This window comes from Miniopterus schreibersii (assembly GCF_964146895.1).
Source record: "Miniopterus schreibersii genome assembly, chromosome: 17".
NCBI classification, from domain to species: Eukaryota; Metazoa; Chordata; class Mammalia; order Chiroptera; family Miniopteridae; genus Miniopterus; species Miniopterus schreibersii.
In genome coordinates, this window is record NC_138117.1 from 9,005,949 (window position 1) to 9,031,330 (window position 25,382).

Consider the following 25,382-nt stretch of genomic DNA (forward strand, 5'->3'; position numbering starts at 1 on the left):
AGAAGCATGACGCAAAGTTTCATGGTGCAAATAATTAATAAATATAGGAAACATTTTATTTCCTCTGTTTTACAAGAATATCATTATATCAAAAGAGAGATTTAATGTGTGTATGTGTATCCAAATGAGTTCTATCAGAGAAATAAGACAGTAAGAGGGTACTGTTTAAGGATAACTTCCCCCCCCAAAAAAGGTAAAATCAAGACATATAAAAATAAACACGTTAAATACTTTATTTAACTCATTAATAAAGGAACCAGCAAGATGTTACAACCAGTTCAAGGGAGAATCCAAACAACATATTTATAGATCAGGATTCTTAAATAAATGTGCAAATGGAGGCACATTTTCCCCGTTGGGCAACAAAGTCAATTCAAAATCTATTGGACGGAGTGTCAGAAAGGCCACACACACTGGAAAAAAACCAAGCTGGCTAACTACAGTAGGATCACTCTGTGAAAAGGGAAGTCCTGGAACAAAAGAGAACAAGATGGAAGTATGACGCTTTCTTTTTTAGGAAGATGTACATTGTTTAACAGATTGTTAAAAGGCAGAACAAGTGTAACGCCTATTGTGCTTTAACTTTCTCAAGAAGAATGAGCTACTAGAAAATACAAAACAAAAACTGTGAAATGAAAATTTGTTGGCTAAGATGGGTGAGATCACCCACATCCACTTTACATGAATTATTAACCTCTTGCTCCAGAAAACTGATTTATCGGTAAATGTTCATGTGTGGTCACAGAAACTTTGTTGGTAATACTATCTGTGAAAATTATACTCCTTTTCATAACGAACAAGCCTCAAAAAATATGTAATAGTTTAAATACAATAGAAGTTTATTTTTTGTGTTCAAGTCTGAAATTGGTGTCCCTGAGTGGTGGGTCACTCTCCTCTAAGGGTGGATTCAGGGACCCAGCCAGGTGCCCTCTATCTTGTGGCTCTGCCATCTTTAATAATTGGCTTCTCAGGTCTCCATGCTCATCTTTCCCAGGCTGTGGAAAGGAAAAGAACATGAAGGGTTACTAATGGCAGGCTCTGGTGGGCCTGGTTTGAGAGTAGCACACATCACCTTTGTAACCTTTTTCCGTCAGCTAGAAATCAGTCATTTGGAAGGGGAAAAACACTGATCACTTGGGAGTCTGTACTAGAAATGGACGAGAGACTCAAATGTGAGACCTAAAACCGTAAAAGTCCTAGAAGAAAACATATGGAAAAGCTCCCTGACATTATTCTTGGAAATGGATTTTTTTGGATATGACATCAAAAGCACAAGTGACAAAAGCAAAAATAAACCAGTGGGACCACATCAAACTAAAAAGCTTCTGTATAGCAAAAGTAATAATCAACAAAATGAAAAGTCAACCTAAGGAATGGGAGAAAATATTTGCAAGCTATCTGATAAGTGGCTAATATCCAAATTAAATAAGGAACTCATAAAACTTACTAGTAAAAAAAAAAAAAAAAAAAATCCAATTAAAAATGGGCAAAGGACCTGAGTAAACGTTTTTCTAGAGATGACATAAAAATGGCCAACCAGGTACATGAGAAAATGCTCGACATCATATATCGCCAGGGAAATGCAAATCAAAATCACAATGAGGTATCACCTCATACCTATTTGTCTATTACCAAAAAGACAATAGATAACAGGTGTTGGTGAAAATGTGGAGAAAATGAAATCCTGGACCACTGGTGAAAATGTAAACTGGTACAGCTACTGTGGAAAACAGTATGGAGATTCCTCAAAAAATTACAAATAGAACTATCATATGAGCCAGCAATCCTATTTCTGGGTATATCTGAAGGATACAAAATCACCATCTTAAAGAGATATCTGTATCTCATGCCCATTATTGGATGAATGGGTAAAGAAAACTATATAAATATATATCTGGAATATTATTCAGCCCATAAAAAGATGGAAAGCCTACCATCTGCAACAACATGGATGGATCTTGAGGGCATTATGCTAAGTGGAATAAGTCAGACAAAGAAGGACAAATACTGTATGATCGCACATGTGGAATCTAAAAAAGAGCTGAACATAGAGAAACAGCCAGTAGAATAGTGGCTGCCTGGGGGGTGAAGAAATGGTGAGATGTTGCTCAAATGGCATAGACTTCCAATTTTAAGATGAATAAATTTTGGGGATCTAATTATAGTATGGTGACTATAGTTCACAATAGTGTATTATATACTTGAAAGTTGCTAAGACAGTAAATATTAAATGTTCTCACCACAATACACACACAAAAATGGTAATTATATGAGCTAATGGAGGTGTGAACAAACCTAATTGTGATAATCATTTTGCAACATATACCTGCATCAAATCATCACATTATGTTGTTACCTTAACTTACACTGTTATTTTAAAAATAAACCAACTGTTCTACTCCTACGTATATACTAGAAGGAAATGAAAACACATCCACGAAAAATTTCTACATAGATGTTCATAACAACATTATTCATAATAGCCAAAAAGTGGGCACAATTCCAGTGTCCATCAACTTGTGAATGAATGAATAAAATGTGATATATTCACACAATAGAATACTATTTGGCAATAAAAAGGAAGTACTAATATATGCTACAACATCAATGAGCTTCTGAAACATTAGGCTAAGTGCAAGAAGCCAGACACTCAAGACCTGATACTGTATGATTCTGTTTATATGAAACGCCTATTCAAGGCAAATCCATAGAGGCAGAAAGCGGATTAGTGGATGCCTACACGTGGGGGTGAGAATGGGGAGTGACCGCAGATGGCTTAAGCGGTTACTTTTTGGGGTGATAGAAATGTTCAAAAATTAGATTTTGATAATGGTTTAAAAACTGCATAAATATACCAACCACCATTGAATTATATACTTTCAACAGGTGACTTCTATGATTTTTAAATTATATGTTAATAAAAGTATTTTTAAAACGAGGCAAAGGGTTGCTGGTGGAGGCAGGCATGGTATATACGGAAACTTGTTTTTTTTTGAAAGATGGGAGAGGCTGATATGGATGAAATAGGGAGGAAAGGGGAAAGGAGCCAGAGCGGAGTGGGAGGAAATAATACAACACAGAGGAATACAAGGCTGGCGGGTTACAGACAAGACAGCAGACTGAGATCAAGAGTCAGTCTGCAGGAGAGGCATTTACCAGAGTGAGGACTTCCTTCCCCCGAAGCAGAAGATGGAGACGAACTTGTAGACTGAAAAGGGGAAGAAAAAGGAGGGTGTCCCTATCTGACGGCCTACGATTTTCTGAGTCAACAAAGGTGAAATAACATGCCTGAGCGATGAACCTGGCAATCTCAGAATGGTGACCGCAGATGGGAAGAATAAAAAAGAAAGCCCATGACATGAAGCAAAACGCTTCTTGAAGCCACTACAACAGCTTCGCTGAGTTTAAGTAAAAAACAGCAAAGCACCTAGTCATCAAGGTCATCCTTTCTCTCCCCTTTTCCAGCAGCTCTAGATTTCCATGAAACCGAAGCAGATTTGAACAGGTTCCTGCTATAAGGCTGGATGTACAAAGTGCCCATGGAACCAGGTCTTTAAAATGCTCAAACACTTTCGGATACGATTATCCAAAGGTTCGGGATGTAAATGACAACTTTCAGGATGTAAAAAAACATCTTAGGGAAAAATGACAAGCTTTCAGGGTGTAAATCATCTTAGAAAAAAAATTTCCATTTAGTTGATCAGGATTAGAGCCAAGGCACTGACGTCGGATCCTGAACCTCGGGGAGCCCCTGCGACCTCAGAGGCTTCCAGCGGGGAGCCCCTGACCGCCCCCAGGGGGCCCCAGCGGGCAGAGGGGCGCCTGCAGCGGCTTCCCGGGGCGCAGGTGGGCCCCGGCTGCGCCCGCCCGGCTCCCTCCTCCCCGCGCTGCGCCCTGCATCCCGAGGCGCGGGCCAGACTTAGGTGCTACTTTCAGCCACACGCGGAGGTGACTGTGCTGTTAAAGTTGAGAACTGACGCTGAAAACAGTGCTGGCGGGGGACCGAGCAATCAGACGCGGTATCCAAAGGGGGGAGGGGGCAGTCTCGGCAGGAGGCCAGGAAGCCTGGAAGGGTGTCGGCGGGACGCGAGAGGCGCGGGGCTCCGGGGAAACCACGGCGGGCGCGGGGTGTCGGCAGCGCCGGGGCCGCTTCCCCGCCTCGCGAGGGGCCACCGCCTCCCGGGCCCGGCCCGCGGCCGACCTCGCACGTGGCCGTCACGCTCTATTTCACGGAGACGGGCCCGCAGCGCTTCCCCCGGGGCTCTGCCCGGGCTGGTTTCAGTGCGGCTGTGGCCGCAGTTTTACCTTCCAGTGGCCCTCGCGTGCGGCTCCCGGCCCCCGCCCCGAAGCCCGCCGGCGGCGAAGGCGCAGCTCCCCGACGGCTCCCCGGCCCCGGCGGCTGAGCGGGTCCCGCAGGGCCTCCCCCGGGCTCGGCCTCCCCCGCGCTCGGCCTCCGTCCCTTCCCCGGCGGTGCCGCGCGTCGGGCCGGGCCGGGGCCGGGCGGGGCGGGCTGCTCCACGGGGCCGGGGGCGCGGGGGCCGGGCGGGCGGGGCCCGCGGGGCCCGGGGCTAGGCCGCCAGCTTCCCGGCCCCGCGCCGGCTCCGGGAGGGACGGGCCCGCCTTAGACACCAGGTCCCGCCCGCCTCTGCCGGACGCGGGCGGCGGAACAAACTTTTCCAAACTTGTGCCCAACTTCTGCTCCCCCGGCGCGCGCGCTGCGGGTGGTTCGCCCCGGGCCCGCCGGGCCGGCCCGTCCCCCTCCCCGCCCCCGCCCCCCGCGCGGCGCTGCGAGGCGCGGAGCCCCCGCCCCCGGTCGCGTCGGCTCGGCGGCTGCCTGCGAGCGGGGCCCCGCTGCCCCGCGCCCCTCGGCCCGGCCCGGCCCTGCCCGGCGCGGCCGCGGCGCCATGGACTACCTGACGGCGTTCACGGGCAAGGGCGGGCGCCTGCTGCGCGGCACGGCCAGCCGCCTGTGGGGGCTCGGCGGCGGCGGCGAAGCGCGGCAGGTGTGCTTCGAGGACTACCTGAGGGAGCCCGCCCAGGGGGACCCCGGGGGCGCGTCCCCGCCGCGCCGGCGCCCGGCGCCGTCCACGCCGGAGGGACCCGGTGAGCCCAGCCTTCCTGCGCCTCCCGGGCGGCCGACCCGACCCTGCCCGGCCGGGGCGGGGGCGCGGGCCGGGGCCGGGGGGGAGGCGGGGGCGCGGCCCGGGCAGGTGAGCTCGCGGGGCGGCGGGCTGGCGGGGCCGGGCCGGGCCCTGCGCCCTTCGCGCCCGGCTCGCTCTGCCTGCTTCCTTCCTTCCTTCCCCCAGAGCCCACTGTCTTCCCCGCGCGCGCCCCGAGGCTTCGGCCCCGGGGTGTTTCCCTCCCGCCGGGGCTGAGCGGGGAACCGTCTGTGACGCCCGCCTCTGCGATCTCGGCGGCCCCGGCGCCTCCCTGGGGTTTGGGTCAGTGTGTTTTGACCTTTGCCAACTGTCGGGGTTCGCTTCGGCCCCAACTAACGTGGGAAAGGAAATGCTTCACTGGAACCGGAACCCAGTTGGCTTTTGTGCCCTGGAGTTTCTTTTTCTTTTTCTCTCTTATGCCCGAGCCCCGTGTTTTGAAAGGCTGCGCGTTGTCTTGAGGGGCAGGAGCCCAGACCGTCCTCAGCTGCCCTGAGCGCCGCCCGAGCCTCGCCGCCCGCGTCCCGGGCCCGGGCCCCGCCTGTGTCACCGCCGTCGCCGTGTGTGACACCCGTGACACCCAGCGTGGTGCCTGCGGTGACCTCTCCGGGGCTCTGGGCTGCTGCTGAGCCGGCGGCGTCCAACCTGTTTCCTCTCCTGGCGCACACAGGCTAATTACTGACATTCTGCCGCAATCTGATCAAAAAAAAATTAAAAATGGGCATAATTTTGACCCATTCCCCTGGGGCAGCTGCTGTTGTGTTGGCGGTTGTCACGCTTTTATTGGGCATTAAGGGGGGAAAGTTCAGTGCCCCTGACTAGAGGGTCAGGTGTGGCAGGTTTTAAAGGTTCTAGTGGCACCTCTTTGGGAATCCGCACTCTGAGTTATTTAGTGGCATTTATAGTTTGTTTTGCTTTTGCCCCTTGTTTTAATACGCATTTTGGAACTACGGCGCGCCTGTTATATGAGCCTGAGAGTTTAGAAAGTGGAGAAAAGCACGAAGAATGTATACTCTGTTCATAACCCCACATCCTGCCACTCATTTTATAGCAGCGAGGACGTGTGTCGATCTTCGTGTGTCTGTAACTTAAGCTTTGAAGAAACTTGAGTGTTAAAATCTAACTTTAGCACGGGCCCTTTTAATAATTTTCCTCCCTTTACCTAAAGTATCTCGTCATTAGAATTCCTGTTTTATGGAATTAGAAAATGAAAAAGGGAGATGCTTTGTTTCTGCTTTGAAGGACGTTAACCAGATGCAGAATTTCCTCTTTAAAGGCAGAACCAAGGATGAGAGCTGGAACTTCAAAGTAGTTCATTAAAGGATATTTAAAAAATGGGTTAGCAGTTGCCTAATTGAAAACAACTGATATGTGACCAGCTTCAAGGTCAGGGGTAGGGAACGTCCAGCCTGCGGGCCGTATACAGCCCCCAAAATCATTTGGTCTGGCCCTGTCAAGGCAACTGCAGGCAGAACTTGAAATTCAGTGAATCTAGGAGCTTTTTTCATAGCTAATTTTTAAGTTGATAATCTTGTATGGCCCACGAATGATGTCATAAATATCCAAGTGGCCCTTGGCAGAAAAAAGCTTCCCCACTCTTGCTCTAGATAGATGGAGAATGCAGAAATATGTGGTATAAGTTATCAAAGGAATATGGTCAATATTTCATTATGTCCAAACATTTACATCTGATCTATTCAGAAACACTTATTGAGCACACTGCTGTATCTGACACCCTCCTTCAGGGTTGCAGCTTCAAAGTACTATACCGATTCCTCTTCTACTGAAGCTGCTTGTGCCTCGTCGCACATTCTTTATTATTTTTATTGTTTTATTAAATTTATTGGGGTGGCATTTATTAATAACATATAAGGTGTAGAATTGTATAATACAGCTTCTGTATATTGCATTATATGCTCCTTGTCTCCTTCTGTCACCATGTATTTGACCCTGTTTAATATTCATGGTGCCCCCAAACCTCTGAAACAAGTTAGAGAGTGGGCAGGTACACCTTAGCATTAATTTGTTGAAAGAATTTGTGCAAGTTACCTAATCTCTTTTGGCCTATATTTTATTTGCAAATTAGCTTAATTGGATGGTCTCAAAGGTTCTTAATTCTAGAGCTGTTTTTCATTTGGAACAGAACTAGTGAGATTGATGAGTGGTAAAGCTAGAAAATAGCACTTGGGGTTAAAAATATTGTAAGTTTATGAAGTTTTGCCTACAGGGTTCTGAAGCAGTTTAAGAAATAAGTGCCTGAGCAATAGTTTGATCACCACCTGCCATTCTTAGAATAAGTATAGCTTCCTAAATTGACTCCTTTGAGAGACAACATGCACATATACAGGTAAAGATAAATGGTTATTAATTTCTAGCCAGCCTTTGCTTCAAATTAGAACTCTATTCTTTGCAGCTGCCTACCAACTGGGTTTTGGCGGTAGTGTTTTTCTTTGTAATTTCTTTCAAAATGAGTATATGTCAGTCTGAGGGATTTCTCCAACCCTTTCTGCTTGTAACTACCCTTATTTGAGATTTTTATAACAGCTGCTAAAGTTTCCAGTTATCTGTTACCCTTCCTTCAGTTCTTGAAAATGTCCTGTGTATTATAGCAGTATTTCTTGTACTCTTTACCACACTTGTAGATTGCCTGCACTCTACTACCCCGTTTGTTGTTACTGATCTTGCCCCTCACCATTTCTGTTTAGTAATGATGTTGATAAAATAGTTTTACAATTTACAGATTATAAGGATGGACAGATAAAACTTTGGTCAAATGTTCCTGATTTTACTCTTTCTATAAATAAACCACTTAATGGATGGTTAGTGCCCCATTTTCCATGGGGCAGGCACTAGCAAATATTATTTAATCCTAATAATAACTTAAGACCATAGGTACTATTATTATCCCATTTTTCTCATGAAGAAACTGAGCCAGACAAGAAGCAAGGGCTGTAGAATCCATTTAGGTGCTACATTCGTATTTCTAAGAGTGATGGTTCTGTCAGACGGGAAAAAGGTGTGAGTGCAAAATTCTGTCATGGATGATGTGAACATCAAAACACGTTAGGTAAAGGATAAGATGGATTGTCATTGAAATTCCTTCAGAGTTAGAAAGATATTAAAGTGACTGAGCTGAAAATGCAAAATTCAACAAATGTGTTACAACAGTTATATTTTAAGTTGGAAATTTCAGGTGCACGTTATCTGGAAGAGCTAGATGAAAGTTGTATGTTGAACCCAGGAGAGACCAAGTGGCTCTAAAGGATTTGGGGTACCAGTTATTATAGTGACTACAGTTAGGCACCGCAAAACAATGTTTTGGTCAGTGAGAGACCGTGTAGATGATGGTGGTCCCATAAGATAATAATTGAGCTGAAAAATTTCTGTTGCCTAGTGATGTAGCCAGCTTCACGTCATAGCTCAACCCATTGTGTGTTTGTGGTGATGCGGGTGTAAACAAACCCGTGGTGCCAGTTGTACATAAGTATAGTATATACAGCTATGTACAGTTCATAGGATAATAAACAGCTATGCTACTGGCTTATATATTTACTATACTACTTATCATTAAGTATATTCTTTCTAGGTATAAAAAATAAAAAGTTTGTTGTGAAACAGTGCCAGGGTACTGTGACAGTAGCCTCATACATCTTGTGTTTACCTCATCTCTTGATTGCGTCATTTTCCCTTGCTCTTGATTTAATCTGTTGTTTACTACGCTTAGATACACAAGTACTTACCACTGTGTTCTAGTTGCCTACGGGATTCAGTACAGTAACATGCTGGACGGGTTTGTAGCTCAGGAGTGATAGGCTATACCACGGAGCCTAGGTGTGCAGTAGGCTCTACTTCCCGAGTTTGTGTAAGTGTCCACTGTGATGTTTGAACAGTGACAAAATTGCCTAATACCACATTTCTTAGAACGTATTCCTGTCATCAAACGACGCATGACTGTATTTAAAAAAACAAGTCAGTATTGGTCAGTATTTTGGAGGATGATAACCCTAGATGTCTGCAGTCTTTGTCTCATTTCTTAAAAGAGGTGGTGGGGGGGAGAGAAGATAATCTTAATAAAGAGCAGTCTGCTCTGATGATAACTCCCAACTAAGTTTGAGTTCATAATATTGTTTCCTTAGTCCATTGGTTCTCAAGCATGACATAGATTTGCCTGTGTTAGAATTGTCACTCATCTCACAGGATAGCTGTGAAGTCTTTTGTACTATCTCTAGTTTTATTTTTCAAAAGGATATTAAATCATTTATTGATTACACATGATAATGGATGATTCACAAGGTTCATTCCCATCTATAATTTTATCTGGTACCATAATTCAATTTAGATACATTGCATAGGATGTGTCAACAGTCAATAACCAAATGAACTCCATCACTCCGCTTGGGTGACCCTTTTAATGGTGAACTCTAGGTCACAACACAGTAACTGTCAAGTCAACTACACCAAGGTTTCTGCAGACAATGGCTTCTGTGCCCAAGCAGGTTGTAAATAAATTTCAAATGGGACCTGTCATCACCCTGAAAGAATTCTAACTTCACACCGTTGGGGTAACTTACCAAGATGGCTTCAGAGTGGACTAACTTTACACAGCACATTTAAAAAAGACACATTTAGTGTCTTGATCAGACTATGACATTTAACAATCAACAGCATGGGTGCAAAAGAAAAAAAATCTACTTTAAAACCATTTGTTGGAATGCTTTACATTTTCCACAGAAATGAAAATAACCTGTTATTCAATGTCACAAATACAGTCTTTGAGTTTTTTTCCCATTCACGAGTATGTATATATGTGTGTGTGTGTATATGTGTGTATATATATATATTTTTTCAAATAATCAAGTTAGATATGTTGAAAGAAGTGATACGTAATTTAGTTTTTCATAACTTCCTTCCTGCTGATAGTTACTTATGTTTTGAATATATTTCCAATTAGTATTTCATACTGGTCAGCCCCTGCAGCAAGCGGGGGAGGGGAGGAGGGGAGTACATTTCCTTTCTTTTGACAGTTGATTGTATTTTAGAGCAGAGAATCCCAGGGAACAAGCTTTATTATTAGTAAATCTCATAGATATCAGCCCAGTGAGCTCTGTTCAGCAATCTTTGACATTACTCTGAAAGGGGTTTTGCCTCTTTTTTTTCAGACACTGGCCAAAAGAAGAGCCTAGACAAGAAAGATGGGAGACGAATGTCTTTTCAGAAACCTAAAGGGACTATTGAATATACTGTAAGTTACTTGCTTTTGAAGAAGCTGATTTATCTTTCAGTAGTCTTAATTAAAATATTCTTTGTTTATGATATAAATGAGACAAGGGTTGTTAATTGCCTTATTTTAAAGATCTGTACTTCACTTTGGCAACTGTTTTATTAATAATAACACTTAAGTTTTTAATTGTATTTTAGGAATTGTTTTCTTTAAGAAGAAATTAAGTGTAATACAAAGACAGTTATTCCAAAAAATTAATTTAATATAGATGATAATTTATTGGGAGTCAAAGTCCCCATGCTACAATAAATTTTATTAGGTTAGGCTTTAAGAAAATATTTACTTTTTTAGACATGTGATCTTCATTTTATTCTCAGCAGTGCTAATGATAATGAAAATGGCAGATATAATACTTAACAGATAAGTTGATATTAATCTTCTAGAATAACCTCTCACATTATATTATTTATACTGATTTACAGCTAAGTTCCTATAATTCTGATGATGGAGCTTCTTTCTATCTTTAGAGAAAAGACCCTCAGATCTCCCCGCAGTCAGCTTTTCACATTTCTGGTTACTATGGAAAAGTGAAGTGAGAAATTGACTTTAGTAGTGTCTGGTGTGCTGCTTATTTGATTGAATGTTAATATTGTTTATTTAAATAAAGTCAATGTTATAAAGCATTTATTATAAGTGAGCTTAATTGTGTTATTTTGTGTTTTTCTAATATGCCAAATCCTAAAAGAAAGAAACAAATGTAATTCTAAAACTAAGATATTCTGACTTCTGTTCTTACTATAATTCTTTAAATATTCATAAAACACATTTATATAAAATTTTAATATAACATGATTTTTTTATTGAGGGAAATATATATCCCTATATATTTTTTAAAATAAAACTTTTAATGTCACAATGTACTATCAAAATGTGTTTATTTTAAAATATTTATAATCTAACTTAAAAATATTTCCAGACCACCTAAATGTAGTATAAACTTATCTTCTACTTTAGATAGCTTTATAGTTAAAATCATACATATATATATGTATATACACATATGTGCACAGACACATACTGTTTTGTTTTGTTTTGCTTATTGATTTTAGAGAGAGTGGAAGGGAGAGGGAAAGAGAGAAACATCAGTGTGAGAGTGAAACATTGATTGGCTGCCTCCTTCAAAGAAATAGTATATTGTTTTAAAGTCTTTGTAAAATAAAAATCACTTGTTTGTGTTTTGTAAATTGTATTTTGTATTTTGAAATTGCTTCAAGTAGAGGCTCACATGTAACTTGATGTATTACAATAAAGAATTTACTCTATCACAATAGATTGAAATCATTTGCTTAAAAAACAGAATTTCTCAAGTTATCCTATCTCCAAAGGTGGAAATGCCACTTGTTCATCAAATGTAAGATTGGTCCATAAACATATTAATGATCACAAAAGCTCATAGTTCAGTTTTTCTGTTTTGGCAGATTAAAATAATTTATGTTTTCTTTTAAATAGGTGGAATCAAGGGATTCGTTGAATAGTATAGCCCTGAAATTTGATACAACGCCAAATGAACTTGTTCAGTTAAATAAGTTATTCTCCCGAGCAGTTGTTACTGGACAGGTGGGTTTCTTTAATGCATTTGTATTTTGAAGCATTAAGTGGCAAGGTAGAACGTATTTATTGCAGCATAGTTAATAATATAGAAAATTTAAGGATAATAATTTTATGCATGCTTTGAACAAATCAGATTGGCTCCAGAAGAGAAAATTAACTGTCACTTATATCCAAACAAATTTTTCATAGTACATATTGAAAATAATTGTGAATTGTCTTTTAAATTTCATTCTAAAGAGCTTTTTAAAATATCCATAGTAGCACATGATAAAAAAAAAATTCAAACATTTTTAAAGGTTAAGTGATCCTATCTCAGACTCATGTCTTTTTCAAGAAGCAGCCAGAGTTACTCACTTGTGTCATCTTCCAGAAACATTGTAGCCTTTTAAATTATTAATTAATTAATTAATATATTTGTTGTTAATTCTCACGCAAGGATATTTTTTTCATTGATTTTTAGAGAGAGTGGAAGGGACGGAGGAGGAAGGGGGCAGGGGAGAGAGAGAGAGAGAGAGAGAAACATGGATGTGAGAGAGACACATGGATTAGTTGCCTCCCAAATGTGCCCTGCCCTGGGCCAGGGATTGAACCTGCCACCCAGATACGTGCCCTTGATTGGGAATCGAACACAAGACCCTTCAGTGTCTGGGCCTACACTCTAACCCCTGAGCCACACCTGTCAGGACTTCTAGCCTTTTTTTCTTTTTTTTTTTTTAGTTTAACTTTGACTTTGGGAAATGTTTCCTATAAGCACATACGATCTCACACTCTTTCATGTGTGGAGTGTGGCACTATATATATTTTAGTTTAGGCATTGTAAACTTTAGGCTATTTCTACTCTTTTGCTATTGTAAACATTGCTGTAGGGAACAGTCTTGTACATACCTCTTTTTCTTTATATACAGATATTTCTATAAAGTTCTTGAAGTAAAATTGCTGCAATAAAGGATATGTGCATTTTAAATTTTGCTAGCTATTGCAAAATTATTTTTAAGAGGAGTTCCCATAGTATATAACAATTATTGCTTCCCCATCCTATCCTTGGTAGTATATGTTATCAAACTTTCCTTAATTAAATTTAAATATATGTTTTCTTACTTTATTAGAATTATTATGGTAATATTCTTTTAATGTGAAGATTTATTTTTTCTATTTATTGCTAAAGGTCATTAATGGTACTTGCTAATAAAACGCCATGTGAATATTAATGTTTTAGTTTGAATGTTTTCATCCAGGTTTTATATGTTCCTGATCCTGATTATGTCTCCAGTGTGGAGAGCTCTCCATCTCTAAGTCCCATAAGTCCCCTGTCACCAACATCGTCCGAGGCTGAATTTGATAAGACCACTGTAAGTGTCCCTACTTTTCAAAGATAACTACAAAGAAATCTCACTGTACATGCATATATCATCATGTTTTTAAAATCCTACTTTGAGTATTGTTAGAATAAAATTTAACCTTTTTGTTACTTAAATTTGTAAATCCCGGTTTTTAAAGTGAAACTTACTGTTGGTGGTGTTGGTCCAAGGATATTCACCAATTCACTCTTATAAATACCATGTAATAATTTAACTAATAAAGAAGTTTTACCTAATAGACATCAGAATATCATGATAGAGGAAGTCTGTGTTCAATTTCATTTTTATTTTTATTCCTATGAATATTTACATAGTACTTAGAACTCTTGAGTTTTTGACATTCTACCTTTTAAAAAATAATTTATTATCATTTTAGTCATTCTTCTAAGTATTAATTGTAAGTCATTAATAGTGGGTTAATTTAGCATTTTTAAGGAATGCTTATTATTTTAAAAGACCAGATCAGAACTATTAGGTATTAGTAACAAAGTGGCAGTTCTTAGCTCAAAGCTCTGAAGAACCTTCTACTGTGAAAACTATTCTACAAGGCATTATGCATTTAATCGTAAGGTATGAAAGGCCTCTGTGGAGGTATTTGAAACAGAGATCAAAAGACATCTGTCTAGCCTTTCTACATTGTACAGAATATTGAACTTTGGGAGGAAATGTGAGTTCTAAGGGGTCTGTGAACCTGGATATAAACATTTTAAATGAAATCTAACATTTTTTAAAAATTAACACTATAAATAGCAAACTATATGTAGAGTAGCAGCAGGCATACCTGTGACTTTGTCCCCAGTAGAACTCACTGATATTTTCAAATCACTTTAGAATTGTAGATACCATAAAATGTTATTTATAGTTATCTACTTGAAAATTATAATTATCAGAGTTACCCCTAGATCTTGTTATTTAGTGTATTAATAAAGCATACATATTACTGTATCTCCAATTTAAAAATATTTATGTTTCAATGTAATTGTTTTTCTTTGTAAACTTCTATTTTAATTCTTCAAAATAACATTTTGAGAAGAAGGTTCATAGTCTTCGCTGAGAGAATGGTTTATGGCACCAGACAAGGGAAGAGCCTGCGCGCTGATTAATACGTTGTAGAATGGTGCTGATAAAGTCTTTGTAGCTTGAGATTTTAAAGGCTCTTTCAGTGAAGGGTTCTGTTAAATTCCTAGTTACCACAAACAAGCACTACACTTGTCCTTTGCTCCCAACACCCAAGGGATATAGCAAATGGTCTTATCAGGACCAGTAGTTTAATTCAGGAGCAACTGAGTGTGTGTGTGTGTGTGTGAGTGTGTGTGTTTGGTATTTATATGTGTGGGGTTGGGAATACAGGAAATGTAGTTTTCAACATTCTCCTGATGATTCATGTATTAAAAAGCCATTGAAAATGTAAGTTAAGCTGTGTTCAAGGTCTTTAGTGAATGTGAAAACAGTGCCATTCTTTCTTGTATTTTTCACATAAGAATATTTTGGGCCAACCTCCAGAATGTGATGAGAAGAAAGAACACTTATTGAGGAAAGCTATTCATTTGGCTTTAATAATGTGCTTATTTTTATTTAATTCTCTGAAGTGCCTTAATTTTTTTTTAAGAATCCTGATGTAGTGCACCCGAAAGAAACAACCCCCTCATCTGCTTTTACTGGTATTCGACCTGCACGAGTTGTATCTTCAACTTCTGAGGAAGAAGAAGCGTTTACTGAGAAGTTTCTAAAAATTAATTGCAAATATGTTACCAGAGGCAAGGTAACGAATAGCACCTTAGAAAAAACTTTTAATTATGCTTTATTGATTATAAAATATGAGAGTTGGCATTTACATTGTAAGGCACCAGCATCAGCAAATACTTGAATATTTTTAAAAAATATTTAGTGGAACTACTGGTTTGGGTTAGTGTGGACTTTGCTCATAACTGACAATCTGGTGATCTGTTGCAAATCATTGAAGGCAGTGGGATATAAATATAAGGTGCAGTTAATTTGCTGTGGGTAGAGTATTCCATAAAGCTGATATAAAATGACTACTCCTGAGGACTCTTTGAAGCGTTAACTAAGCCTTGCAGAGTAGGTATGACACACAAATAGGAAGGTTGCTACTGTTATCGAGTACCTACTCTATGCCAGAAACTGTTTTGGTGTTTTAATTATTTTATCAACTCAAAATTATCCTGTATAATAGGTGGTCCTATTTCTTCTCCACAGGAAAAAAAAAATACCGGAAAAGCTTAGTAAGTCCAAGGTTTCTCTGTCAGGGCCAGAATTCAAACCAAGTTTGAATCTCTGTTTTCATTTGCTTTCTTTTAAATATATATATATCTTTATTGATTTCAGAGAGAGGAAGGGAGAGGGGGAGAGAGAGAGATGGAAATATCAATGATGAGAGAGTCACTGATCGGCTGCCTCCTGCACGTCCCCTGCTGGGGATCGAGCCCACAACCCAGGCATGTGCCCTGACTGGGAATTGAGCCTCGATCTCCTGGTCATAGGTTGATGCTCAACTACTGAGCCACGCTGGCCGGGCTGAATCTCTGTTTTCTATTCCACAGCTCGCTGCTTTACTAAGCAAAGAATATCGAGTCTGCATAGGGAATAAGTAAAGTAACACAGAGGTGGAAAATAAACTCCCGGTATTGCTTAGAAAGTAACTGTGACACCGACTTGAAAAATTATGACAGCCTTAGAGTCATAGTTAATAAATGATGAATATTTGAAATATAGGTGTTCAGTTCTATAAATTTCCCCTACATACTATTTTAACTGCATCTACAATCTCAATATGTTGTGTTTTTATTTTCATTCAGTTCATAATATTTTCTCTTTATTTCTTCTTTGACCCATGGACTATTTTGAGTGTTTTAGTTTCTAAACATTTGGGGATATTTGAAAGTACCTTTTGTTATTGAGTTCTAATGTTATTCTATGTGGTTAGAGAATATACTACTTTCTGAAGACTTAAGACTTATTTTGTGGTCCAGAATTGTGGTATGTCTTGATAAATATTACATGTACATTTGAAAACGATGTGTATTCTGCTATTATTGGGAGGACTGTTCTATAATTGTCAGTTGACTCAAGTTGAGTGACAGTGGTGTTCTTCTGTATGCCTACTGATTTTCTTTATATTTGTTCTATCAATTATTGACAGGAGGATGTTGAAATACCTCACCCTAATTGTGTATTTGTCTATTTCTCCTTTCATTTCTTTTTTTGTTTTGAAACTTCGCCATTAGATATAAAAAATGTTTAAGATTCTTATATTGTCTTGATGAATTGACTTTTATTATTCTTGGTAATATTCTTGCAATGAAGTCTACTTTGATGGATATTTATAGTCACTTTAGATTCCTTTTGATGAGTATGAACATGGTTTATCTTTTTTGTTGTTTTACTTTTGGCTTATGTCTCTATATTTAAAATGGGTTTCCATAACTTACGTTAGAATTCATGCATTGTGTTGTACATTCAGTAGGCTTTGGCAAGTGTATAATGACATCTGTCCACCATTACAGCATCATAGAGAATAGTTTCATCACCCTAAAAATCCTCTGTGCTCTACCTGTTCATTCCTTCTGCTCAACTCCTGGAAATGTCTAATCTTTCTGCTATCTTTATAGTTTTGCCCGTTTCATAGTGTCATATAGTTAGAATCATACACTATGATTGTATGATTTCAAATTGTCTTCTTTCACTTAGCAATATGCATTTAAGAGTCCTCCATGCCTTTTGTGACTTGAAAGTTTTCTTTTCTTATTTAATTGCTGGAAAATAATTCACTGTGTGGATATTATGCATTCACCAACTGAAGGACATCTTGTTTGCTTCCAAATTTGGGCACTTAGGAAAACAATCGCTGTAAACATTCATGTGCAGGTTCTTTGTGTAGATGTAAGTTTTTATTTCATTTGGGTAAATACTAAGGAGTTCTATTGCTAGATCTAGATCATATAGTAAGATTACATTTAGCTTTGTAAGAAACTCCCACAGTGCCTTCCAAAGTGGTAGCATCATTTTGTATCTGTATCAGCAATCAGTAAGAGTTTCTGTTGCTCCACATCTTCGCTAGCATTCATCCTTGTTGGTGTTTTGTATTTCAGCCATGCTAATTGGTCTTTAGTGGTAACTCATTGTTTTAATTGCATTTCCCTAACGGCTTAGGATATTGAGCATATTTTCACAAGCTTGTTTGCTGCCCTATATCTTTGTCAATTTCTTAGTATTTGAAAGATCTTTTTATTGGGCATAAGATTTTAGGTTGACGGTTTTATTATTTTCTCAGAATTTTTTAAAAAATATATCTTTATTGATTTCAGAGAGATGAAGGGAGAGGGAGAGAGAGAGATAGAAACATCAATGATGAGAGAAGTTGTCATTGATTGGCTGCCTCCTGCATGCCCTCGACTGAGGATTGAGCCTGCAACCCAGGCATGTGCCCTGACTGGGAATTGAGCCTCGATCTCCTGGTCATAGGTTGATGCTCAACTACTGAGCCACGCCTGGCTGGGCTTTTCTCAGAATTTTGAAGATGTTTCTTTCAGAACTCCACTGTTGCCTGGCTTGCATTGTTTCTAAAGAGAAGTCTTCTGTTATTTTTATATTTGGTGTTCTGTACAAAATATATAGTATTTTCTTTCAGTTACATTTAAGATGGTCTGTTTATCACTCTTTTTGAGCAATTTGGTTATGATGTACCTTGGTGTATTTTTCTTTTTTTTTTGAGGTCATTTCGCTTCTTGGATCTGTGGGTTTATAGTTTTAATCAAATTTATAAACTTTGGGCCATATTTCTTCAAATATTTTTTCTCTCCTATTGTCCTCTCTTTGGGAACACTACTTATGCATGTTTGGGCTGCTTGATGTTGTGTCTCATAGCCCATTGGCACTCTGTTGTTTTTGTGTTATTTTTTGGAAAATTTCAGTTACTGTATCTTTATGTTCACTAATATTTTTCTCCCATGTCTAATACGCTATTCTGTCTAGTGTATTTTTCATCTCTGTACGTTCAAACTGGGTCTCATATCTTCATGGTCCCTACTTAGCTTGCACAATCTTTCTTCTATATTCTTGAATATATGGAATAGGTATTAAGGTATTTTTTTATTATATATACTCTACTCTTAATTATCCATTTCTTGGATTGTCCTTGGCAGTGTAAATGTTCCTACAGCATACTTTACCATCTCTCATTGGCTTGAGTTGGCATGTGACCCTGGAATACAAACTGATGTATGTGTATCTACTTAAAATATTAATCAAAAGATGGTTTGGCTGTGGTTTATATGAAGTTACTTAAGTGGCCTGTGGTCTGTCTGAACAAAAATAAATGCTATTCCTAGTTTCAGATAGTTTCCCCTCCCCCACCAAATGCATACATGTTTTTCTCTTCAGTGTTTCATGCAGTTACTATAAATAATAAGCATGTTTTATTAGCTTGAACATTTGCAATTGCTTTTTTTTGTGGTTAGGTGACTATTGTTAGTAGGATTTTCTTTTTTTACTTGATTATTTTTAAAAGTAGTTTTATGTTCTTCCAGTTAAACCAGGTAAATTCACAGAGCTGAGTGTGGAATTGGAAGGAGGGTGTGATACCAAATCAAACAGGGTTTGAAGTTCTCTTTCCCTTAATAGCTTTAGAAAAAAACAAAACTACTTTGAAGTATTTGTTTTATTTTTAGAATTCTGTCTGGCTTTTTAGTTTTACACTTACAGAAGGATGTAGTGGAATGGGGGTTTTAAAAACTGGGATTAAGGTATATTTGAGTTGGAGTGATTGTATAGTTTGATACTCACTTGTGGAAGGGTTATAGTCTAAGCACAGACTGCCTGGATTTTGAATCTTGGTTCTACCACTTATTAGCTAGCTGTGTTATTTATTATTTAAGACAAGTTGTCTAGTCTCTCTCAAGCTTAATTTCCTCATATGTGTACTCATCTCAGAGATCAGTGTGGTGATCAAATGAACAATAATGTATATAAAGCATGATACACACAAAACATTCAGTAAATTAGCTAATATTAGTGGGAACAGCTTGTTATGGACTTTAGTTTGCTCCTTGAAAAACGAGAAGGTTGGACTCTTCATATTAGCATCACTATTTGTATGAATGTATTTAAAATTTCGTAGCTTTTCATGATTAAATTAAAAATGATTATGGGATACCTTAGAGGTCATCTAAATTGCTTAATTTTATAGATTAAAAGCCTGAGGCCCAGAGGCTTTGCTTGCCCAAGGTCACATGCCTAGGTAGAAGCAGTCAAGTGAAACAGATTTTCGTTTTAAACTATATTATACTATTTTTCTTTCATAATGGATTGAATTGTCAACATTATTTATAAAACCTGCATTGTGTACATAAAACTATATTTGGTACCTCTAGTGAGGGAACAACACAGGAAGCAGTACACAAATTAATGTAAAACATGGCTCATGCCTCACAGGAGTTTACAATCCCTTCTTACATTCCCGAAGCGATCTTGCTGATGATGTAACTCAGCATTTTACTGAGGCTGCAAATCTTACACCTGACTTGGTGGTTTTGAGGGTGAATATAATATTCTTTGTATTTTGCCTCTGCTAAAGAGGAGAAATTACTGGGGAAATTTGTGTTTTATTAACGTTTCCATGAGAATGCCTTAGTGCTTGAATGTACTGCTTTTCTATATACTAGATGACCTAGTATCAGAAAAAAATTAGTAAAAACAGCTAGAATACTTTTTGAAATTTTAAACTTTGAAGATTAAACATTATTTTCTTTTTATCTTAGGGCACAGTCAGTGGTGTGCTGCTAGTTACACCAAATAATATAATGTTTGATCCACATAAAACTGACCCCTTGGTTCAAGAGAATGGCTGTGAGGAATATGGGATCATGTGTCCAATGGAAGAGGTGATGTCAGCTGCAATGTACAAAGAAATTTTGGATAGCAAAATAAAGGAATCCTTACCCATGTAAGAGTGTTTTTTATGCTCCTTTGCAATTTTATTGCATTTAGATAATTGACCCTAGTCTAATACTCAAGTATTTTTATTAATTTTATTATAGCTGCTTTTCATTTTAATGATAATGAAACAAAAATATATGTAGTGTTGAAAAGATTATTTAATGCACTTAGAATAGTTAGGAGTTGTTTTAGGTATATTTGTATATTTGCTCAGAGAACCAGATATTTAAAAATAACCTAGAGTACTCATTTAGTACAATGTATACCAGCTTTTTTATTTATTTATTCAGACATAGCATTCAGAATTCTAAATTATTTATATGAGTAACTTAAGGTAATATAAATAATCAAGGGCAGCTTTCAATTTTTTCTTACAAGAGCCTGAGGAATCAGGGGTGGGGTTTGGGGAGGCCACATAAGCAAAGACTTGACATTGCTACAACCAGAGCAGCTTGTTTTTTATTGATTGATTTATTGTATGCATCTTCTTCCTCAGAAAAGTGTAATATAGGGGAGAAGATCCACAGTTGCACAATTATAAAGAGTTAACCTTGGAATATACTGGTCAAGGGATGTGTGGGTTTTCTGATTGTGATTCAGGTAACATAGGTGTGAGACTACAGGTCAGCACAGCCTTTGCACATAATGTGCTTGACCAAAGGAATACTGGAGAGAAAAGGGAGGGATAAGAAATAAAAGGAGAAGGTAAAAGGTAGGTATATACAAAGAAAGGAAGGAAATTGATGTGTAATAGAAAAGAACTCCTGCATTCCTCCATGGGTGACTCTGTCAACAGTTTGAAAACTGGCCTCACTTTAACTGATACTGAGATATGTATCCCAGTACTAGCCCACAGGAATGATGAATGCTAGTTTGATATTAACCTTGTGGGACAGAACTACTTATAAAGAAGAAGGTCAAATTCTTTTTTGTTTCTGAGGCAGACCACTTGAGCAGTTAGGATACCTGTGGGGAATAAAGTTTATTTTAAAAAATCTTCATTATACCTTCCACTCAATAGATACCATTTGGGCTTGGTGAAATCATCTTTACAGTTGCAGATAATTCCTAGGATATTCTTTAGTGTCAGTTATTTTTATAGATCATTCCAAGTCAGTTTCAGCAAATAAGTATTTTTGAAGTGGAGGGATGGGACAAAAGTGAAGGATTAGATTAAAAGAGAAACAAGATTATATATGTGTGTGTATATATTGTCAATCATTGGTAAGGTTAACTTTCTGCTACCCTGCTTTTCCGTTTTCTGATATTATGAGATTATCTTATGCTGAATGGATGCGATAGAGCTCTTCCTCTTGCAGATCAGATTTATTCAAAATGTCTCCTGGAAAGACTATGCATTTGATCTAAACATTTTTTTTTAATTTTCTCCAAAAAGAAATACTATTTAATTCTCCCTTATGAATTGATTAAAAACAATATTTGTGACAAATCATAAATGAAGTGCTTTTTCAGAGTAATGTGGTGCGTGGCAAAAATGAGGTATAAGATTTGATTGATTTTTTTGATAAACTGCTTGGGAAGTTGATTTTAAAGGTATTGTTCTAGAACTGTTTAGAGCAGTAGAAGCATTATTGGCATTAATAAATATTCAGTCCTTTGGCTTATTAACTCTGAAGATCACAGCACTTACATAAATATATATCCTGTTAGGTTTGTTAGTGTCACTTATCTAAGGGTCTTATTGAATGTACATGTACGGTTTCTCAAAACTTTGCCAAGTTCCAAGACCTTATATACAGGGTGAGACAAAAGTAGGTTTATAGTTTTTCGTATGGAAAATAATACAATAAATAATAATAAAGAACAAGCTCTGTGTTTCACATACTCAAAACTATAAACCTACTTTTGCCCCACTCTATGCAGTTTGAGTGGATCACCAGTAGATGGCACTGTTACATATTTTATAGCACAAGTTAGATGCTTGTGTTTTTTAAGGTGAATTAGATACAAGAGAGGCAGAAATATGAACTGGACTTCAACTATTTAATACTTTTGTAAAAATAAAATTTTTCTATCCTATTTAGAAAAATTATACATACTCATTATAGAAAATTTGAAAAATGCCCAAAGGTAGAATAAGAGGAAAGGAGGGAACTCAGCTTCACCATCCAGAGACAGCCATTTATTTTTGTGTTGAATTGCTTTTCAGTCTTTTTTATTTTCAAACTTGCATACACGTTAATAGTTTTTCCACTGAGAACTCATGCAGTTTCCATTTGTCAAAACTATCTTCAACCATCATTTTAAATTACTAACTTGTTTTTCATGCTATAAATGTTTGCACTTCCTCCTTCCAGAACTTAGACTATCTAACTTTTGAACGTTACTGCTTACATATCCAATGCTGTTAAACATAGAAATCTAGATGTAATTACAAACCATTCAGCTATCAAATATCTAATCCCTTTAGTTGAACAAGTTCTCTTAGAGTTGTTATTAAGAGTTGTTGCTGGTAGCCTGAAGAATTGCTGTAAGTACTTTTGCCTCATTTCTACTTAGGTTGGTTTTCATCTTTGCATTTGAGCTCTATATTTTAGTTTAATCTCTTTAAATGTAAATAAGCAGGGTGTGTGTGCTATCAATGAGTAAATTTTAATTTAGAAGTACAGCTTCACCCAAAACTTCTATCATTATCTTCTCTTCAGGTAGATTAATTCAGGAAATAGTACATTGATGTTTCCCATATCTTAAGCAATTGATGCTAAAGCTTGACTACTACTTGGTCTATATGAATAAATAAAAATTTGTGATATGCTATTAAGAGATGTACGATACATCCTTTTAGAAAAGCCTTTTTTGGAATATTAATTTAGTGGTTAGTTTGTAGACAATAAAAGACGACAATTTTAAAAGTCTAATAACTTATAATTTTGTTTACTGACAGAGAGATAGATCAGTTATCAGGAAGGGACTTCTGCCATTCAAAGAAAATGACAAGAAGTAACACTGATGAAATAGACTCAAGAATCCGTGATGTGGGTAATGATAGTGCCAGCACAGCTCCCAGGAGCACCGAGGAGTCTCTTTCTGAAGACGTATTCACAGAATCAGAACTCTCTCCTGGACGGGAGGAGCATGTCTCTTCAGAGGAGCTGCGACAAGGTAAATCGTCTGGTGCCTCATCAGAGTCTGTGCAGACTGTCACCCAGAGTGGAATAGAATGTTTGACAATCATATCAGAGTCTACTACTAGTCCTGATCAGTTAAAATCTGATTCTGGACATTCTGCAAATGAAGTTGGGGCTCTTTCTCTTAAAACTGATTTAAATAATCTTGAAATGACCACCAAGGAAGGACATCAGGCTACAGATAATAGTCAAGAAATACCAGGCCCTCAAGAGGGAAGCATAAATACGAAAGGTGATGCAGGCCAGGATTTTCCTTATGAGAACTCACTACACCAAGAAGAAGGTGAAAAAGAAAGCGTGCCTTGTGAGGAAGCAACAGAACCCAAACAAAAGCAAACTGTCAAAGGAAAACAAGGAAAGGAGCAAAGGCAGGACTCGGAGACAGAGGTGGAAGAGCTGCGGAAGCTCTGGAAAACCCATACTATGCAACAAACCAAACAGCAAAGGGACAATATTCAACAGGTATCGCAGAAAGAAACGAAGCATAAAATGGCAACTGTTGATATAGAAGGTAAGTGTTAAAGAGCATGTAAAGTTCATGTGATTGCATATTGTCTCCCTCTTTCCTCGCTGACTCAGAAGCTGCCGTATCTTAGGCTACTCTGAAGGGTAATCTTGTGGCCCTTGACTGATGTTTCTCTGGGGACTAGTATAATAGTCTCTGGTTTCTACTGTCTTGACTTTTCTTACCCCACAGTGGGTTATACATATAATAAGCATCTTTTCCACCATGTTTAAATATTCCCAACTCACCATGTTCTATTTTTAAATAATTTATTTCTTGAAAATGCACACAAGCTCTGTAATACCTTTGATTCTCCATTTTTTCTTTTAGTTTTTGGTATATTACCTCATTAAAATGTCTTTTTTCATTGCATATATAATATCCTAATTGCAATTTGCAGTTGACACAGTTGTAATCTCATCTTTTTAAAAAAGTACCATTAGACATAAAAATCTATTTTTTAAATTCTTCCAAGTATCCAGAAGGTCCATCATTGTCTGATTAAATGTTTTCCTTTTAAAAGCAGCACTAAAGATAAATTAAAACTCCACTTTCATTTTTAGTTTTGTTTTTGGGAACTGTTTACTTATGGAAATTAGAGAAATAGTCTTTTATGTCTGATACACAGTGCTTCTGCTTAATAGGTTAATGGAGAGCAGCTCAGGTATCTTAGGTAACATTTCTTATAGTCTATTGGAATATTGATTCCAGGCCAATCTGATTTATATATGAACTTTTCTTTCATTTTTTTAATCGAAATTTTTATTGTTAAAATATGCATAAAATAAAATTTACCATTTGAACTATTTTTAAATGTAAAATTCAGTGGCAATAAAGTACATTCACATTGTTGTACAACTATCACCACTGTCCATTTCCAAAGGTTTTTTGTCTTCCCAAACTGAAACTGTACCCATTAATAAAAGCTCCTATCCTCCCCTCTTCCCAGCCTGATATAAGTGGAATCAGATATTTGTCCTTTTGTGTGTGGCCTATTTCCCTTACATAGCCTCGTTTCATCTATGTTGTGGCATGTGTCAGAATTTCCTTCCTTTTTAAAGTTGAATAATATTCCATTATACATATCATGTTTTCTTTATCTGTTCATTCATTAATGGACATTTCTGTTGTTTCAACCTTTAGGCTTTTATGAACACTGCTGCTGTAAACATTGGAGAATAAATATCTATTTGAGTCTCTCTTTTCCATTTTTTTGGGTATAGACCCGAAAATGGGTTTGCTAAATTGTATGGTAATTCTGTGTTTACTTTTTTGAGGAACTGCCAAACTGTTTTTCACAGTGGCTGTACCATTTTACATTTCCACCAGCAATGTACAGTTTGATTTGGTTTTTAAAATACTGAATTTTCCTACTGTCATCTTAGATACTGTGAAGACCTAAGGATTATATTCAGTAGATGTTAAGAA

The 25,382-nt window shown here is 38.2% G+C and overlaps 1 protein-coding gene and 1 long non-coding RNA gene across 20 annotated transcripts in view; one reads left to right on the forward strand and one right to left on the reverse strand.

The window, feature by feature from the left end:
- Positions 1-25,382, forward strand: part of OXR1 (oxidation resistance 1) — a 185,102-nt gene that overhangs the window by 130,186 nt on the left and 29,534 nt on the right. For 16 of the 19 annotated variants that reach the window (XM_081117071.1, XM_081117067.1, XM_081117075.1 and 13 more), the window contains 6 exons: positions 10,316-10,398; positions 11,887-11,994; positions 13,224-13,337; positions 14,956-15,108; positions 20,123-20,307; positions 23,206-23,960. In XM_081117071.1, coding sequence (XP_080973197.1) covers positions 10,316-10,398; positions 11,887-11,994; positions 13,224-13,337; positions 14,956-15,108; positions 20,123-20,307; positions 23,206-23,960 — 1,398 coding nt within the window. Of the gene's footprint in view, positions 1-4,817; positions 5,104-10,315; positions 10,399-11,886; positions 11,995-13,223; positions 13,338-14,955; positions 15,109-20,122; positions 20,308-23,205; positions 23,961-25,382 lie in introns of those variants that run through there. The other 3 variants (XM_081117063.1, XM_081117072.1, XM_081117057.1) reach the window with 3 other exon arrangements.
- On the reverse strand, positions 816-4,353 carry LOC308547187. The gene is made up of 2 exons (XR_013997464.1): positions 4,306-4,353; positions 816-995 (listed from the first exon to the last, which is right to left on the reverse strand). It is a non-coding gene; the product is annotated as an uncharacterized lncRNA (long non-coding RNA).